Genomic DNA, 15,571 nt, shown 5'->3' with positions numbered 1-15,571 from the left:
AACTTACAAAATTGAAATGGTTACTTACAAAATTAATCTTTCTACCGAACAGTCATTGACATACCAATACGGATATTTCTACACATGCTTCGAAAATCTGTTGAGTACCTCCTGCATTTTCTGATTTCTCAAACTATTCCATAGTATGCTTTTGTACAGATTACAATCCCATATTCTACGTGGCCTTACAAGAGGTAACACAGCTCACAGTTCTGCTAGCCTGTGATCTTCTCTTCATTCCTTCAACTGTTTTAAACGTACACCAAGGGAAGAGACTATTCTGCTACAGTAGACGCAAAGAACTGCCGATGCAATTTGCTGGAGTAACTCAGCAGGTCAGGCAGCATCCTGGAGAATATGGATAGTTGACGTTTCGGGTCGGGACCCTTTCTTCAGACCTATAGTACCTGTGCCATTTCTCTGAATGAACCACCCAAATAAGATTGAGTCAGGAAGACCCTCTGGAACGTAAAACATGCTTGTTCTCTCACTTCAATTCTCACAAAAGGACATCTGAAAAAATCAATTCTATTTCTCCCTCCTTGAATGCGATATGGTCTGCTGAGTGTATCCAACACATTGTTTTTATTTTGGAACTAGACGGGCGTGAACCAGTTGGGTCCAAACCTCTCCTGCGTGTCCGGCAACCCTCCCGTCCAAACCTCTCCTGTGGGCCCGGCAACCCTCCCCAACTGATGACCCGTGGACACGTTGCCGGCCGGGGAGTCTCCCCCGGGGCCGGGAGAGGAAAGGGGAGAGGGAGCCACTCACCCCGGCCCTGGGCGGCCATCACAGCGGCCAGAGTGACCCGTGGACCCGTTGGGTGCAAACCTCTCCTGCATGGTGGTGTAACGATAGAGCTACTGCCTTACAGCGTCAGAGACCAGTGTTCGATCCTGACTAGGGGTGCTTGTCTGTACGGAGTTTGTTATGTTCTCCCTGTGATCACATGGGTTTTCTCCGAGATCTTCGGTTTCCTCCCACACTCTAAAGACATACAGGTTTGTAAGTTAATCGGCTTGATGTACATGTTAAAAAAAATTGTCCCTAGTGTGTTTCGGGTAGTGTTAATGTGCAGGGATCACTGGTCTGTGCAGACCCGGTGGGCCGAAAGGCCTATTTCTGCGCTGTATCTCTAAACTAAACTGAACTAAAGTTTCCTCTGTATAATTCCATGTGAAAGTATTCCATGAAAGACTCAATAAGCCACACTGATCCACAGCAGTGCATTGGCAGCATCCATAGAGTCATAGAGTCAAACAATCATACAGTGTGAAAACAGGCCCTTCCGTCCAACCTTTCCTATCCATGTAACCGTCCAAATGTTTTTTAAATGTTGTGATATAACCTGCCTCAACTACCTCCTCTGACAGCCCGCTCCATATACCTACCACCCTTTGTGCAAAAACCTTGCCCCTTAGGTTCCTATTAAATCTTTCCCCCACTCAACCTTCTGACCCAGAGATCAAGAACATGGACAAGAGACAAGAGACAATTAATGTAAAAAAGGACAAGAGACAATTAATGTAAAAAGAATAACGTGCTAAAATATGTACAAAGATGAAAATGATCTTTTTTGGCCAGATCTGCCAACTCTAAGGAAGGAAATAGATATGATTATTAATATTACCTTTGTGAGAGACTTCAGCCCAACAGCTGTGACCACCGCGCCTGTAGTTGCACTGACGTATGCTGTGCCCAGCTGGCTACAAAGAGTTAAAAGAAAAGACATCTCAAACGACTACAGATGTTTTCAACATTCTTTTACTCCAGTCAAGATTTATCTGAAAACAAGTTTCATTTTTGGAGCTCCGTTCTCCAGGGTTTTAATTTAAACCAGAATAAGAAAATATTTATATATACATATATATATATATATATATATATATATATATATATATATATATATATATGTGTGTGTGTGTGTGTGTGTGTCAAACATCAAACATAAGTGAATGTGGAAAATTGGAATCCAGTTCAGAAACAGAACATAATCAGCAGTAATTTTAGAAAGAGAAATACACCAAATTGTTCTTTTGAGATATAAATAACATTACATTCAACTTTATGTATAGTCTATACATAAACAAACTTGGCAGAACCAGGCAGTAATAAACCAAATATTACTGACACAATGATTAGGACCCAAATATTACAGATTCAGGGACATTTATCAGACGACTTGAAGGTTCTCTGCAAAACTAGGGTATAGTTCCAATCTGCCAACCTATCTCATTGCAGATCTTGCATTTTTTCTCTGCAACTGTAACGCTGTAATTCTGTAACACTATATTCTGCACTCTGATTCCCGTCTCTTTGCATTCCCAGTTGTACTTGTGAATGGCTTGATTGTACGCATTTATGGTATGATTTGACTGCAAAGAAGGCTTCTCTCTGTACCTCGGTACACAACAATAAACCAATACCAATAACAACCCGTGGCGTACAAGTGGCGGCACCGTGGTGCAGCGGTAGGGTTGCTGCCTTACAGCGAATGAAGCGCCGGAGACCCGGGTTCGATCCTGATAACGGGTGCTGTCTGTACGGAGTTTGTACGTTCTCCCCTTGACCTGCATGGGTTTTCTCCGAGATCTTCGGTTTCCTCACACACTCCAAAGATGTACAGGTACATAGGTTAATTGGCTTGGTAAATGTAAAAAAATTCCCTAATGGGTGTGTGGGGATCGCTGGTCGGCGCGGACCCAGTGGCCGAAAGGGCCTGTTTCCGCGCTGTATCTCTAAACTAAAAAAAGTGCATCTGTCCCTGCTACTACTGCATCTTTTCTGGCCTAAGATTGTGTGGCATGAAAAGCAACAATGCATCCAGCACCACACTGAAAGAGCCCAAAATCTACTAAAAGCTGCAAATACCTGACCCCAGCTTTAAAAACTGTAAAATCTTTGAGGGTTTTTGTTAAGATTTTAGATGTCATTAAAGTTCAGAGACATTTAGAAACTGTTAATGGTGCAATAAATAGTGATCATTAAATTCTTTTAATTACTTTTTAAATGGGTCAAAAGTGCAATAGTTAATTACAAGCAAAAGGAATTTGTCTTCCACTTGATGTCCACAGTTCCACAAGGATGACTGAAATCAATGGGGTGACAACCTCTGCACGAGGTGCAGCCCAGCACAGATCCAAAGGGGGATTCCCCAGTGCATACGATGGAGAAGCATACGATGGAGAAGGAGGAGCTCCATCTCCCAACCTCACGTGGGAGTCCAGGGACGGAGCACACTGACTGATGTGGCACTGCCAGTAAGCAGGTACCAGCCTCCCACATTTGGAATCACTGGCGCCTGCCAGAGACGTCAAAACGCAGTGGACAATGCTCACCGTAGATCAAATTAAACTTATCTTTCCTTGCACTGAACAGCAAAGTGCAGGAACGGGCCCTTCGGCCCACAATGTCTGTGCTGAACATGATGCCAATTTAAACCAATCTCCAAAGAAATGCTGAAGTTACTCAGCAGGTCAGGCAGCATCTCTGGAGAAAACGGCTAAGTGACGCTTTGGGTTGGGACCCTTCTTCAGACCTTCTCTACCCTCTTGTAACAGATCACCCTGCGAACTCCGATGTTCCAGAGACATTTTTCGTTCTAAAAGTCTCAATAGCTCCGTATGCTACTGTATTGATAGATTAGTAACCTGCTCAAAGACTTTCTAAAATCAAACTGATAATGCTTCTTCTCAGTACTTATTTCCACTGATTTGCCTGCGCTCTCTTATTTATAAAGACCCTTAAAAGCACACGTTCACTACTGTTAATTTGCTGCAAGATTTCTCCATGCAACATTATTGTCATCAAGTCATCAATGACTTGGATGAAGGGATTAAAAGTACCATTAGCAAATTTGCCGATGATACAAAGCTAGGTGGCAGTGTGAACTGTGAGGAAGATGCTATGAGGTTGCAGGGGGACTTGGACAGGTTGTGTGAGTGGGCGGATGCATGGCAGATGCAGTTTAATGTGGATAAGTGTGAGGTTATCCACTTTGGTGGTAAGAATAGGAAGGCAGATTATTATTTGAATGGTGTCAAGTTAGGAAAAGGGGACGTACAACGTGATCTGGGTGTCTTAGTGCATCAGTCACTGAAAGGAAGCATGCAGGCACAGCAGGCAGTGAAGAAAGCCAATGGAATGTTGGCATTCATAACAAGAGGAGTTGAGTATAGGAGCAAAGAGGTCCTTCTGCAGTTGTACAGGGCCCTAGTGAGACCGCACCTGGAGTACTGTGTGCAGTTTTGGTCTCCAAATTTGAGGAAGGATATTCTTGCTATTGAGGGCGTGCAGCGTAGGTTTACTAGGTTAATTCCCGGAATGGCGGGACTGTCCTATGTTGAAAGACTGGAGCGACTAGGTTTGTATACACTGGAATTTAGAAGGATGAGAGGGGATCTTATCGAAACGTATAAGATTATTAAGGGGTTGGACATGTTAGAGGCAGGAAACATGTTCCCAATGTTGGGGGAGTCCAGAACCAAGGGCCACAGTTTAAGAATAAGGGGTAGGCCATTTAGAACAGAGATGAGGAAAAACTTTTTTAGTCAGAGAGTTGTGAATCTGTGGAATTCTCTGCCTCAGAGGGCAGTGGAGGCCAATTCTCTGAATACATTCAAGAGAGAGCTAGATAGAGCTCTTAAGGATAGCGGAGTGAGGGGGTATGGGGAGAGAGCAGGAACGGGGTACTGATTGAGAATGATCAGCCATGATCACATTGAATGGCGGTGCTGGCTCGAAGGGCCGAATGGCCTACTCCTGCACCTATTGTCTATTGTCTATTGTCTATTATTGAATATAAAGAGATCACATTTTTTTTCTCCCACTTACTAATATCGGCTAAGCACAGCAAGTGTAGAGCAAGGGTGCAAATTATCACTGAAAGAAAATAGCAAGGATGCAGATGGAAAAAAACACTATTGAGTTAAGAGCTTTTCCCTTCAAGATAAAATTCAATTACATTTGCAGTTTTATTTTCCTCAGTCTGCCAGTTTCTTTCAATGTACCAACCAACTCATTAAATTATTATGCAAAGGAGATTTGTACAAACTTGTATATTAGCTCAGAGATTATACGTTTTCATGACAATATTGCAAGCTGTTGGACTGCCTACCCCACTGTCAGCGGCATGTCTCCACTTCTGTTGGTGTAGTTAACGATTGCATTGAAGGACTGGTTGGCCCATTGCCAAAAGACCACCGCTGGAGTTGTCCTGTCAACAAAGAAAAATGTTTAAAAATGCAATGACTATGCACAATGAGCGCAGCAGCTTGACTTGACCCATAAAAATGCATAGAATATCAGCTATTATGTGCACCATAGTTTTCATGACCTACGTGCACTGATAAAATTAAAACAGCAACAAGAGTGTTCAACGAAGTTGCGATCCGTGTGAACCAGATCCCGAACGGCAGCAACTCCTGCAGTCTGGTGAGGCACAGTGTCACTGATTTAACAAGCATGCACAGAGGTTGCCAGCAATTTTACAGTAATCATAATAAACACTGTCAGTTGTACAATTGCTACATCTGCAAACTCCAGCCTACTTATTTGACTCATCAGGCTGGATCATATTTCAGTCTGAAAGTCAAAGAGGGTTTGATGTCCCTGAGGTGCACATTATAGCAAAGAAGGTCGGAATGGTAATTAACTCCTCATTCTACAATCAAAATTGGGCTTGTTTGACTCTAGCATTGTGCCTTCAGCCCATGGATACAATTATGAGCAGCTTGTGAATGCACAGGTACACAAGGACTGGCATTGAAAAATTGAAAAACTGCATGCTGAAACTCTGAAATGGAAACAGAATGCTGGAAACGTTCAAAAGATAAGGCAGCTTGTGAATGCACAGCTACACAAGGACTGGCATTGAAAAATTGAAAAACTGCAGGCTGAAACTCTGAAATAGAAACAGAATGCTGGAAACATTCAGAAGATAAGGCAGCTTGTGTCGAACGAGACACAAAGTTCTGGTTTAAGTTTGAAGACCCTGCATCAGAACTAGGAACAATGTAAATTGAGTTATAGACTACAGGGTGGTTATAGACCAGATAGTTGTAGTCAAGTTGTAGTCCAACTAGGATGCTGAGGGGCAACTTTTTCCACACAGAGAATGACCAGGAAGTGCTTGAGACAGGTACTTTAACAATATTTAAAATACATTTGGACAGATACATGGAGAGGAAAGGTTTAGAGGGATATGGGACAAACATGGGCAATTGGGATGAGCTTCAGGATGGCAGGATGGCGCAGAGGTAGAACTGCTGCCTTACAGCGCCAGAGACCCAGGTTCGATCCTGACTACATGTGCGGTCTGTACGGAGTTTGAACGTTCTCCCCGTGACCATGTGGTGCTTTCAGTTTTCTTCTACACTCCACAGACGTGCAGGTTTGTAGGTTAATTGGCTTCTGTAAATTAAAAAATTGTCCCTAATGTGTAGGATATAGCTCGTATGCGGGGTGATCATTAGTCGGTGCAGACTCGGTGGGCCGAAGGGCCTGTTTTTACACTGTAGCTCTAAAGTAAAGATGGGGCATCTTGGTCGACAGGGACGAGTTGGCTGAAAGGCCTGGTTCTATGCTGTATAAGTCGAAACTTACCTGTAAAAGGTCAGCATGCAGCCAGTTATAGACATGTTCATTGGAACCTGTGCAGACATCCGTCCAACAAGAAGCATTTTTTCCCCTGTATCTGGATGAAAAGCGGAATCGTAGAGATACTTTGCCTGCCAGAGCTCATCCTCAGTCAGTCCAGGCGGGATTTTGCCAAGCCTGAAAACAAAAGAACAAAAATCATGTGCTGTACTGAACAATAGCTGCAGACAATACATTAATGCAGGAACAATTTTTTCCAAGAATTCAATTCTCCTCTACTAAATGAAAAATTTAAATTTAGAACAAAATAGGACGTTGCTGGAGGATCCCAGCAGGCCAGGCGGTATCTGTAGAGGGAGTTGACAGACAACGTTTCATCAGGAACCTTCTTTAGCTTAGTTTAATTTAGATTAGTTTAGTTTATTGTCGCGTATAGAGATACAGTAAAGAGCTATTTAGTTGCGTGCTATCCAGTCAGAAGTTGACTGCTTTAAAAAGAAACAGAGGATTGAATTCCTCCCTTAAACTCATGGACGGGCAGCGTTTTTAGTTAAATGTTCATATAAGACAATAATAAATATTCACTTTGTCAAATTTTCACTGAGGAGGGCAACTATGTAATCAAATGGGCAACAATGCAATCAGTCTGAAGAAGGGCCCAGACTCTAAATGTCACCTATCTACGTCATCCCTGGTTGCAGTGGTAGAGTTGCTGCCTTACAGCGCCATAGTCCTGAGTTCGGTCCTGACTACGAGTGCTGTCTGGATGGAGTTTGTACATTCTCCGTGACCCTGGGGGTTTCCTCTGGGTGTCCGGTTTCATCCCACACTCCAAAGATGAACAGGTCTTCAGGTTAGACACAAAAAGCTAGAGTAACTCAGCGGGACAGGCAGCATCTCTGGAGAGAAGGAATGGGTAATGTTGACCCGAAACGTCACCCATTCCTTCTCTCCAGAGAGGCTGCCTGTCCCGCTGAGTTACTCCAACTTTTTTTGTCTATCTTCGGTTTAAACCAGCATCTGCAATTCCTTCCTACACAGGTCTTCAGGTTAATTGGCTTCAGCAAAAATTGTAAACTGTCCCAAGTGTGTAGGATAATGCTGGTGTACTGGGGTGATAGGGGTGGACAGTGGGCCGAAGGGCCTCTTTCCATAGTGTATATCTAAAGTAAAGATACTGCCTGACACGCTGAGCTACTCCCACGCTTTGTGATCTATGTAATCAAATATTTGTACCCACATTTTCCAAGATGCCTTCTATTCCTCTGACAACATGGTAACATTGAACCAGAAGTCATGTTGCATTATTTTATCATATAAAAATCGTCAAGAGTTCTGTTCTGGAGCAGAGTGAAAGAGTTTCAGGAGACAGGGTTAGCAGGTATACTTTCAGGCCAACAGAAAGTCAGTCAACAGGGTAACACATAACCACATCAAAGCCAAGTAGCTATGCAAGTCTAGACAGGAAGCGTTGGCAGTCAATTTGGACATGGGAATTAAAACTCAGAATTCAATTATTCCGCATGAGTCTTTAGACAGCCACCAGGGGTCGGAACTCTGATCTGTTTTCATATTAATTGTCGATGGACCGTTCTGGCTATGCACCACACTTTGCCAAGGTCTCCTTGCAGTCTGCCCATTTATTATTTACCACTATTCTAGTTGCTGCAGTATTGAGGCAGAGAAATAATTTCATTTCTCTCAATCAAATACTGTCAGCTCCCCCCCCCCCCCCCTCCCCCAATTGTGAAAATGCCAAAGACTAGAGGGCATAGCTTTACAGTGAGAAGGAGCAAAGGGGCAACGTTTAAAGGAGCTGTAAAAGGCAAGTGTTTTTACACAGATAGTGGTGTGTGCCTGGAACATGCTGCCAAGAGTGGTGGTGGAGGCAGATACGATAGTAACGTTTAAGAGGCTTTCAGATAGGATATGAAGGGAAAGGAAGGATATGGATCACTTGCAGGCAGAGGAGATTAGTTTAACTTAGCATCATGTTCGGCACAGATATTGTGGGTCAAGGGGCCTGGTCCTATCCTGCATTGTTCCATGCTCTAAGTATCAAATATAACTGTGCCTTATAAGAGTACAAAATCGTGAGAGGAATAGATCAGATAAATGCACAGTCTATTGCCCAGAGTAGGTGAATCAAGAACTAGAGGACATACGTTTAAGGTGAGGTTGAAAAATTTAATATACACAAAGGGTGGTAGGTATATGGAACAAGCTGCTGGAGGAGGTAATTGAGGTAGGAACTATTGTGACATGTATGAAACATTTAGATAGGTACATGGATAGGATAGATTTGGAGGGATATGGACCAAATGCAGGCAGGTGGGACTAGTGTAGATGGGGTATGTTGGTCGGTGTGGGTGAGTTTGGGCGATGGGCCTGTTTCCACGCTGTATGTCTATTATTTACAGTGGACAAAGAGATGAGTTGACATGACATTATCCTGCTTACATTGCCTACACACTTACTTGTAGTCTTCCATAATAGTCTTGGCTGTCCCCAGTGCTTCACTAGATGCTAAGATGTTGCGAGGGTCAGTCACCATGAAGAAGTGCTTGGCTCTTCCCATGAAGGTCCCCTGATCCCATCTTGGTTCTTTTAAATTTATATCAGATCTCAGCAGTCCAGACATTTTGCACTAAAGAAGGAAAATATAAAAAAAGATTACTGGAATATTGCTGCATCCATTATTAATTCGTCACAAATAACAAATGCAAAGTTGTCTTTTTGCAAGATGCTCAAAAACTTGGATTGTTTCGCTTTCTTGTACCACAACAATGGAACTGATTTAACATTATCTAAATGTTGTTCTGCTTTTGATTGATAGATTGAATTGGTTGAAAGATACTGCATGGAAACAGGACCTTTGGCCCACCGAGTCCAAGGCAACCATCGATTGCCCGTTTTCAAAGAAGAAAGTACTTATTTAGAAATGCAATATTAACATTTTAAACACTATTGATGTTGGCAAAATATTATACATGCTTTGCAAGTCATATGCCCCAGTGCATAAAAATATAGTCATCATTTATTGGGGCGTGGCTGTGTTCTGCAGCTGCGGCTCACCGGCAGTCTCTCCGTTTTTTTTGTTGCTTTTTTGTCATTGTCGTTGTTAAATGTACGTTTTGTTTTATTTTTAATTCTGTGTATGTAGGGGGGTGGTGGGGGGGTTGGGGGAAACCTTTTTTTCAAATCTCCTCCTCAACGGAGATGCGACCTTTACCGTGTCGTATCTCCGTTCGCGCTACGGCCTAACATCGTGGAGTCGGCGGCCTCCAGCTGGGATCGACCTCAAAGACTCCGGTCGCAGGGCCTGGACTTACCATCTCGGAGGCTTCGGCCGTGGGCCCTGCAGACCGCAACATCGGGAGCTCGCAGGTCCCTGGCTGGCGACCGGCTTTTGGGAGCTCCAGCCGTAGCAGCTTCGACCGCCCCGAAGCGCGAGGCACGATCAACCCGCCCGCAGGCCCTTCATCGCCCTGCGCGGCTCGGCCGCAGCACTTTCCATCGCCCGGTGGGGGCTCAGGACTTTCATCGCCCTGCGTGGCTCGGCCGCAGCACTTTCCATCGCCCAGTGGGGGCTCAGGACTTTCATCGGCCTGCTCGGCTCGGCCCTGGGACTTTCCATCGCCCGGTGGGGGCTCAGGACCTTCATCGGCCTGCTCGGCTCGGCCCTGGGACTTACCATCGCCCGGTGGGGGCTCAGGACTTTCATCGGCCTGCTCGGCTCGGCCGCAGCACTTTCCATCGCCCAGTGGGGGCTCAGGACTTTCATCGGCCTGCTCGGCTCGGCCCTGGGACTTTCCATCGCCCGGTGGGGGCTTCAAAAAGTTGGGAGCCTCGATCACCTCGTGGCACCACGGGAGAAGAATGAGGAGGAGATAAGACTTTGCCTTCCATCACAGTGAGGGTATGCCTAGAGCAATCACTGTGATGGCTGTTTTGTGTAAAAAATTATATCTGTGTGTCTTGTGCTTTTTAATGTCTACTGCCGGACCCTGACGTGAGAGGACGCTGGCGTTGAGTATTCGCCGCTTTTCCGTCAGGATAGTTTGTCTGTTTGTTTCTATGTTAATTGTTTTTGTAAAGCGCTTTGAGCATGTGATAAGGCGCTATATAAAATAAATGGATTATTATTATTATTATTATCATTTGCTTCCCAGTCTTCAGAGCTACGGCTTTACCAACAGTTAAACAATATAGCGATGTCAAGGACCCACAAGAAACATTAAGTGCTTTGCTAGTTAAATCATAAGCCAAGTCCCAAGCCAGGTCTCCGATAGTTCTGAAAGCAGGAGGGTGAACAGCATCAATCAGAAAGTGGACTATGTACTATGATGCAGATTCATTGAGAAAAGTAATTAGCAACAAAACCAAAAAAGGATCCACAGTAGCGTATCTAAAATAAATATTGTCCCTCAAATAGAGAGGATAACAGATATTCCGATCCTAACACTAAAGTGCAATCAATTATGATCATGCAGTATTAACTGTGTATCTCAGAGAGATGGACTTTATACCCGTTCCAATTTGACCAGGAAATTAAGAACAAAGCTCTCAAACACCAAATAAAATAGGCAGATAATATCAGGATAGACACAAAATGCTGGAGTAACTCAGCGGGACAGGCAGCATCTCTGGAGAGAAGGAATGGGTGATGTTTCAGGTCGAGATCCTTCTTCAGACTGGTTAGGGATAAGCGAAACGAGAGGTATAGACGGTGATGTGGAGAGATAAAGAACAATGAATGAAAGATATGCAAAAAAGTAACGATGATAAAGGAAACAGGCTGTTTGTAGGATGAAAATGAGAAGCCATTGCGACTTGGGTGGGGGAGGGACAGAGAGAGAGAGAGGGAATGCCGCGGCTACCTGAAGCGAGAGAAATCAATATTCATACCACGGGGCTGTAAATATGAAACACGAAATATGAGATTCTGTTCCACCAATTTGCGTTTAGCCTCACTCTGACAATGGAGGAGACCAAGGACAGAAAGGTCTGTGTAGGAATGGGAAGGAGAATGAAAGTGTCCAGCAATCAGGAGATCGGGTTGGTTCACGCAGGCTGAGCGAAGGTGTTCAGCGAAATGATCGCCCAGTCTGCGTTTGGTCTCGCCGATGTACAAGAGTCCACATCTCGAACAACAGATACAGTTGATGAGGTTGGAGGAGGTGCAAGAGAATCTCTGCCTAACTTGAAAGGACTGTCAGGGTCCCTGGGCAGAGTCGAGGGAGGTATAGCGACATGTGTTGCATCTTCTGCGGTTGCAGGGGAAGGTACCTGGGGAGGGGGTGGTTTGGGTGGGAAGGGACGAGTTAACCAGGGAATTGCAGAGGGAACGGTCTCTGTGGAAGGCGGAAAGGGGCGGAGATGGGAAAATGTGGTGGGATCCCATTGGAGGTGGCGGAAATTTTGCACCCATTTCCAGGAAAAAAAGTTATGCCATATTGCTTTTAGCCAATTTAAATGGCAGTGAATTATGCAATTAAGTGTATTAATTAAGTTAATTAGGTAAAACTGCCACTCATTTCAAAGACAATTAAGGATGGACTAAATGTTAGCCTCACCAGAGTCCACATCTTGAGAATATATATATATATTTTTAAAGCACAGTCACGCTTACATTAATTGATGCATTACTTTCATATTTAAGATCACTAAATTCTGGCGATTTTTTGTTATATTTTCCATTCTTCTCTCCCCACAAAAACAGGCTACGGTGACAAGAACAAGTCTATCAGGTTTGCCAAACCTCTCCACCAGCTTGACAGACTACCTTGCATTCAGATTGGCTAATTTGAATGTTAACACCATTGATGATCCATGCACTCCTGCAGCAGCTGCAGCAAAATCATTCAAGAGCTTTTCAGCCCCTGTCTGTCACAAGAGGTGATCATAACCCTGCAACAGCGCATGTCAGTGTTAATGCTGCTGACGTTTAACCCACCAGATCAACTATAACAACATGCCGATAAATCGAAGACTTACTTATTGAAACCAGTATGACTGGCTCTTTAGTAACAACAAAGAACTGCAAATACTGGTTTATACCAAAGATAGACACAAAGTGCTGGTGTAATCAGTGGGTCAGGCAGCATCTCTGGAGAAAAAGGATGGGTAATGTTTTGGATTGGGACCCTTCTTCTTCGACCCAAAATGTCACCCATCCTTTTTCTCTACAAATGCCACCTGACCCACGGCATTACTCCAGCACTTTGCGTCTGTAACTGGCTATTAAATCTGGGTGACTGGAATTCATTGCCACAGACAGCTGCGGTGGCCAAGACATTGAGTATTTTTAAGGCGGAGATTGATAGGTTCTTGATTAGGAAGGGTGTCAAAGGTTACGGGGAGAAAACAGGAGAACGGAATTACGGGGGATAAATAGATCAGCCATGATTGAATGACGGACCAGACTGCATGGGCCAAATGGCCTAACTCTGTTCCTATGTCTTATGGCTGCATCTGCAATATCACAAATGCAGAAAGCAGAAACGATTGTAATTTGTATACACTGTGGTAATGGGGGATTTTGACCCTTTGCTTGGGGAGATGGGGGGAAGGGCAGCATATAAAGAATTACAACATCATAAATACATAAGCCGCCTTGACGGTAGTGGACTCCCTGTGATCGTTTCACATCACAGAAGCAACGAGATTAATATATCCTGTCGTGTCTTTATTTATTCCACTGAATTCACGTTTCTGAAAACACTCTTCTGTTGTAAATGGACTTTTAACGATTGCTAGTGCGGCATATGTAATTATTTATTGAAACATCCTCTTAATTCTTCCATCTTAACCGTGGACAAGCTTGCTTCTGCTATTAATGGCCTGAGTCAAATTAAATTTTTATGCCTTACAATTTCATTACACAATGACAGCTAATTATAATGTTGCTATTCCTGATACCTATGAAATTTTAACTCTCTTAAAGATATGTCCATTGAGACCGCTTGCTGAAACTAACAAACCCCGGGATATTACCAGAGAAATGATGCATGAATTTTTCTTTTAACATCTTTCAACGTGCCCTGGGGGTCTCATCTTTCTGATAATAGGAGACAGCAAACGATTTAATTGATCTCACTTTAAAGGAACTGAGGATTTGCAGTGGGAACAGGGCCTTAATTTTAACTCCCTTTTAGAAACAGAACAGGGTTTTGTCTCAATACAACCCGATATCAGCAATTGAGTGATGCTGACAGCAAAATAATCTGCCCCAAAGCCAGTGGCTCTTTGAAACAAATCAAACCTGCTAGGGAGAAGAACCAAAGATACAATCTGCCCCAAAGCCAATGTCTCACCAAACAAGCTAAACCTGCAACTGAACCATCTGATCGTCAACAAGAGAGTGGCCCTGACTCACCATCTACCTTACTGGAGACCCTTGGACTATATTTAATCAGACTTTACTGGCCTTTGTCTGGCACTGAACATTATTCCCTTTATCCTGTATCCGTGCACTGTTGATGGCTTGTTTAGAAACATAGAAAATAGGTGCAGGAGGAGGCCATTCGAGCCAGCACCCCCATTCATTGTGATCATGGCTGATTGTCCCCAATCAATAACCCGTGCCTGCCTTCTCCCCATATCCCTTGATTCCACTAGCCCCTAGAGCTCTATCTAACATAATCATGCATAGTCTTTTGTAATCATGTATAGTCTTTTTGCTGATTGGATAGCACGCAACAAAAAAGCTTTTCACTGTACCTCGGCACACGTGACAATAATGAAATAAACTAATCATAATGAAAATGAACAGAAGAGCACCTCCAGTCCCCACTGGGAGCCAACTGTACACACTCCAAAATATTCCATTTTTATTCATTGTTACTCAAAGCTCAAAACTGAAGGCAATGCCCCAGGAAGTGCCAGACTATGGCTCTGCCTAATAGGAGTATCATGTTCTTTAATTTAGATGCATGGAAATAGGCCCTTCATCCCACTGAGTCCATGCCGTCCATCGATCACCTACTCACACCAGTTTTATTTTATCCCAATTACTCATTCACAATAGGGGCGATTCACACAGTCCAATGAATCTACAAACCTGCACATCTTTGGGATGTAGGAGGAAATTGGAGCATCCATAGGAAACCCATGCAGTCACAGGGAGTACGAGTAAACTCCACACAGAGCGTACCACAGATTAGGATTGAACCTGGGTGTCTGGCGCTGTGAGGCAGCAGCTTATCCAGCTGTACCACTGTGTCACCCTTACAAGCTTCCTTACTCAACACTCATGCTAATGAATTTACCTTTGTCCTTCAAGGATCCCTATTCAGACTGGAGAAGGGTCTCGACACAAAATGTCACCTATTCAAGCTCTGCAGAGATGCTGCCCGACCTGCCGAGTTACACCAGCAGTGTCCTTTTTATAAACCAGCATCTGCAGTTCCTTGTGTCTACATGTTATTAATCCAAATTGATTGAGATCTTATTTGCATCTATCACACTCTAGTCGCTTCTTGAACATCTCTACCATCTCAGGTGCTGAATCTACAATGTTTCACCACCTGCATGTTTCACTTGAGGATTACACTGTCGCCGGTGGACTTCAGTTGCCATCAGTGTGATACGATTACATGTGGAGTCAAGATTTCACTTAACGCAGAACTTGTTAAGAGTAATAAATGCATGCTCATGTTATTAATAAATAACCACATTTCCTACTCCAGAGCTGAGCTGAGGCTACATACGCCGTAGTGTTTATGAAGATGAAAATCTATGAACAAATGCTGGGTGAAATTGGACAACACGTCTTCTACCCCCATGGGAACAGACCTCATCAAATCTTCTCAAAAACTGCAGATTGCTCTTTGGTTCTCAATTACCAAGCATGATACTCTTACTGTAAATATCTGCTAAAATTTCACCGTTAAATAGCTAAAAAACATGGAAAACACATTTTTCACTCAAAGCCATCAGACGCTGCTGGTTGCATTAATCGGGGCAGCAAGGT

General features: G+C 43.7%; 1 protein-coding gene across 1 annotated transcript in view; it reads right to left on the bottom strand.

Moving 5' to 3' along the window:
• sfxn3 (sideroflexin 3) overlaps window positions 1-15,571 on the bottom strand; it is a 36,535-nt gene that overhangs the window by 16,020 nt on the left and 4,944 nt on the right. Inside the window, exons 2-5 of the mRNA XM_078413400.1 lie at window positions 9,075-9,244; window positions 6,604-6,774; window positions 5,117-5,215; window positions 1,631-1,706 (exon numbers count right to left, since the gene is read on the bottom strand). Coding sequence (XP_078269526.1) covers window positions 1,631-1,706; window positions 5,117-5,215; window positions 6,604-6,774; window positions 9,075-9,238 — 510 coding nt within the window. The 5' untranslated portion in view covers window positions 9,239-9,244. The remainder of the gene's footprint in view (window positions 1-1,630; window positions 1,707-5,116; window positions 5,216-6,603; window positions 6,775-9,074; window positions 9,245-15,571) is intronic.

The sequence above is a fragment of the Rhinoraja longicauda genome, chromosome 16 (genome assembly GCF_053455715.1).
Source record: "Rhinoraja longicauda isolate Sanriku21f chromosome 16, sRhiLon1.1, whole genome shotgun sequence".
NCBI lineage: Eukaryota > Metazoa > Chordata > Chondrichthyes > Rajiformes > Arhynchobatidae > Rhinoraja > Rhinoraja longicauda.
Note: the sequence above shows the minus strand (reverse complement) of the source record. Positions and strands in the feature narration are given on the sequence as shown.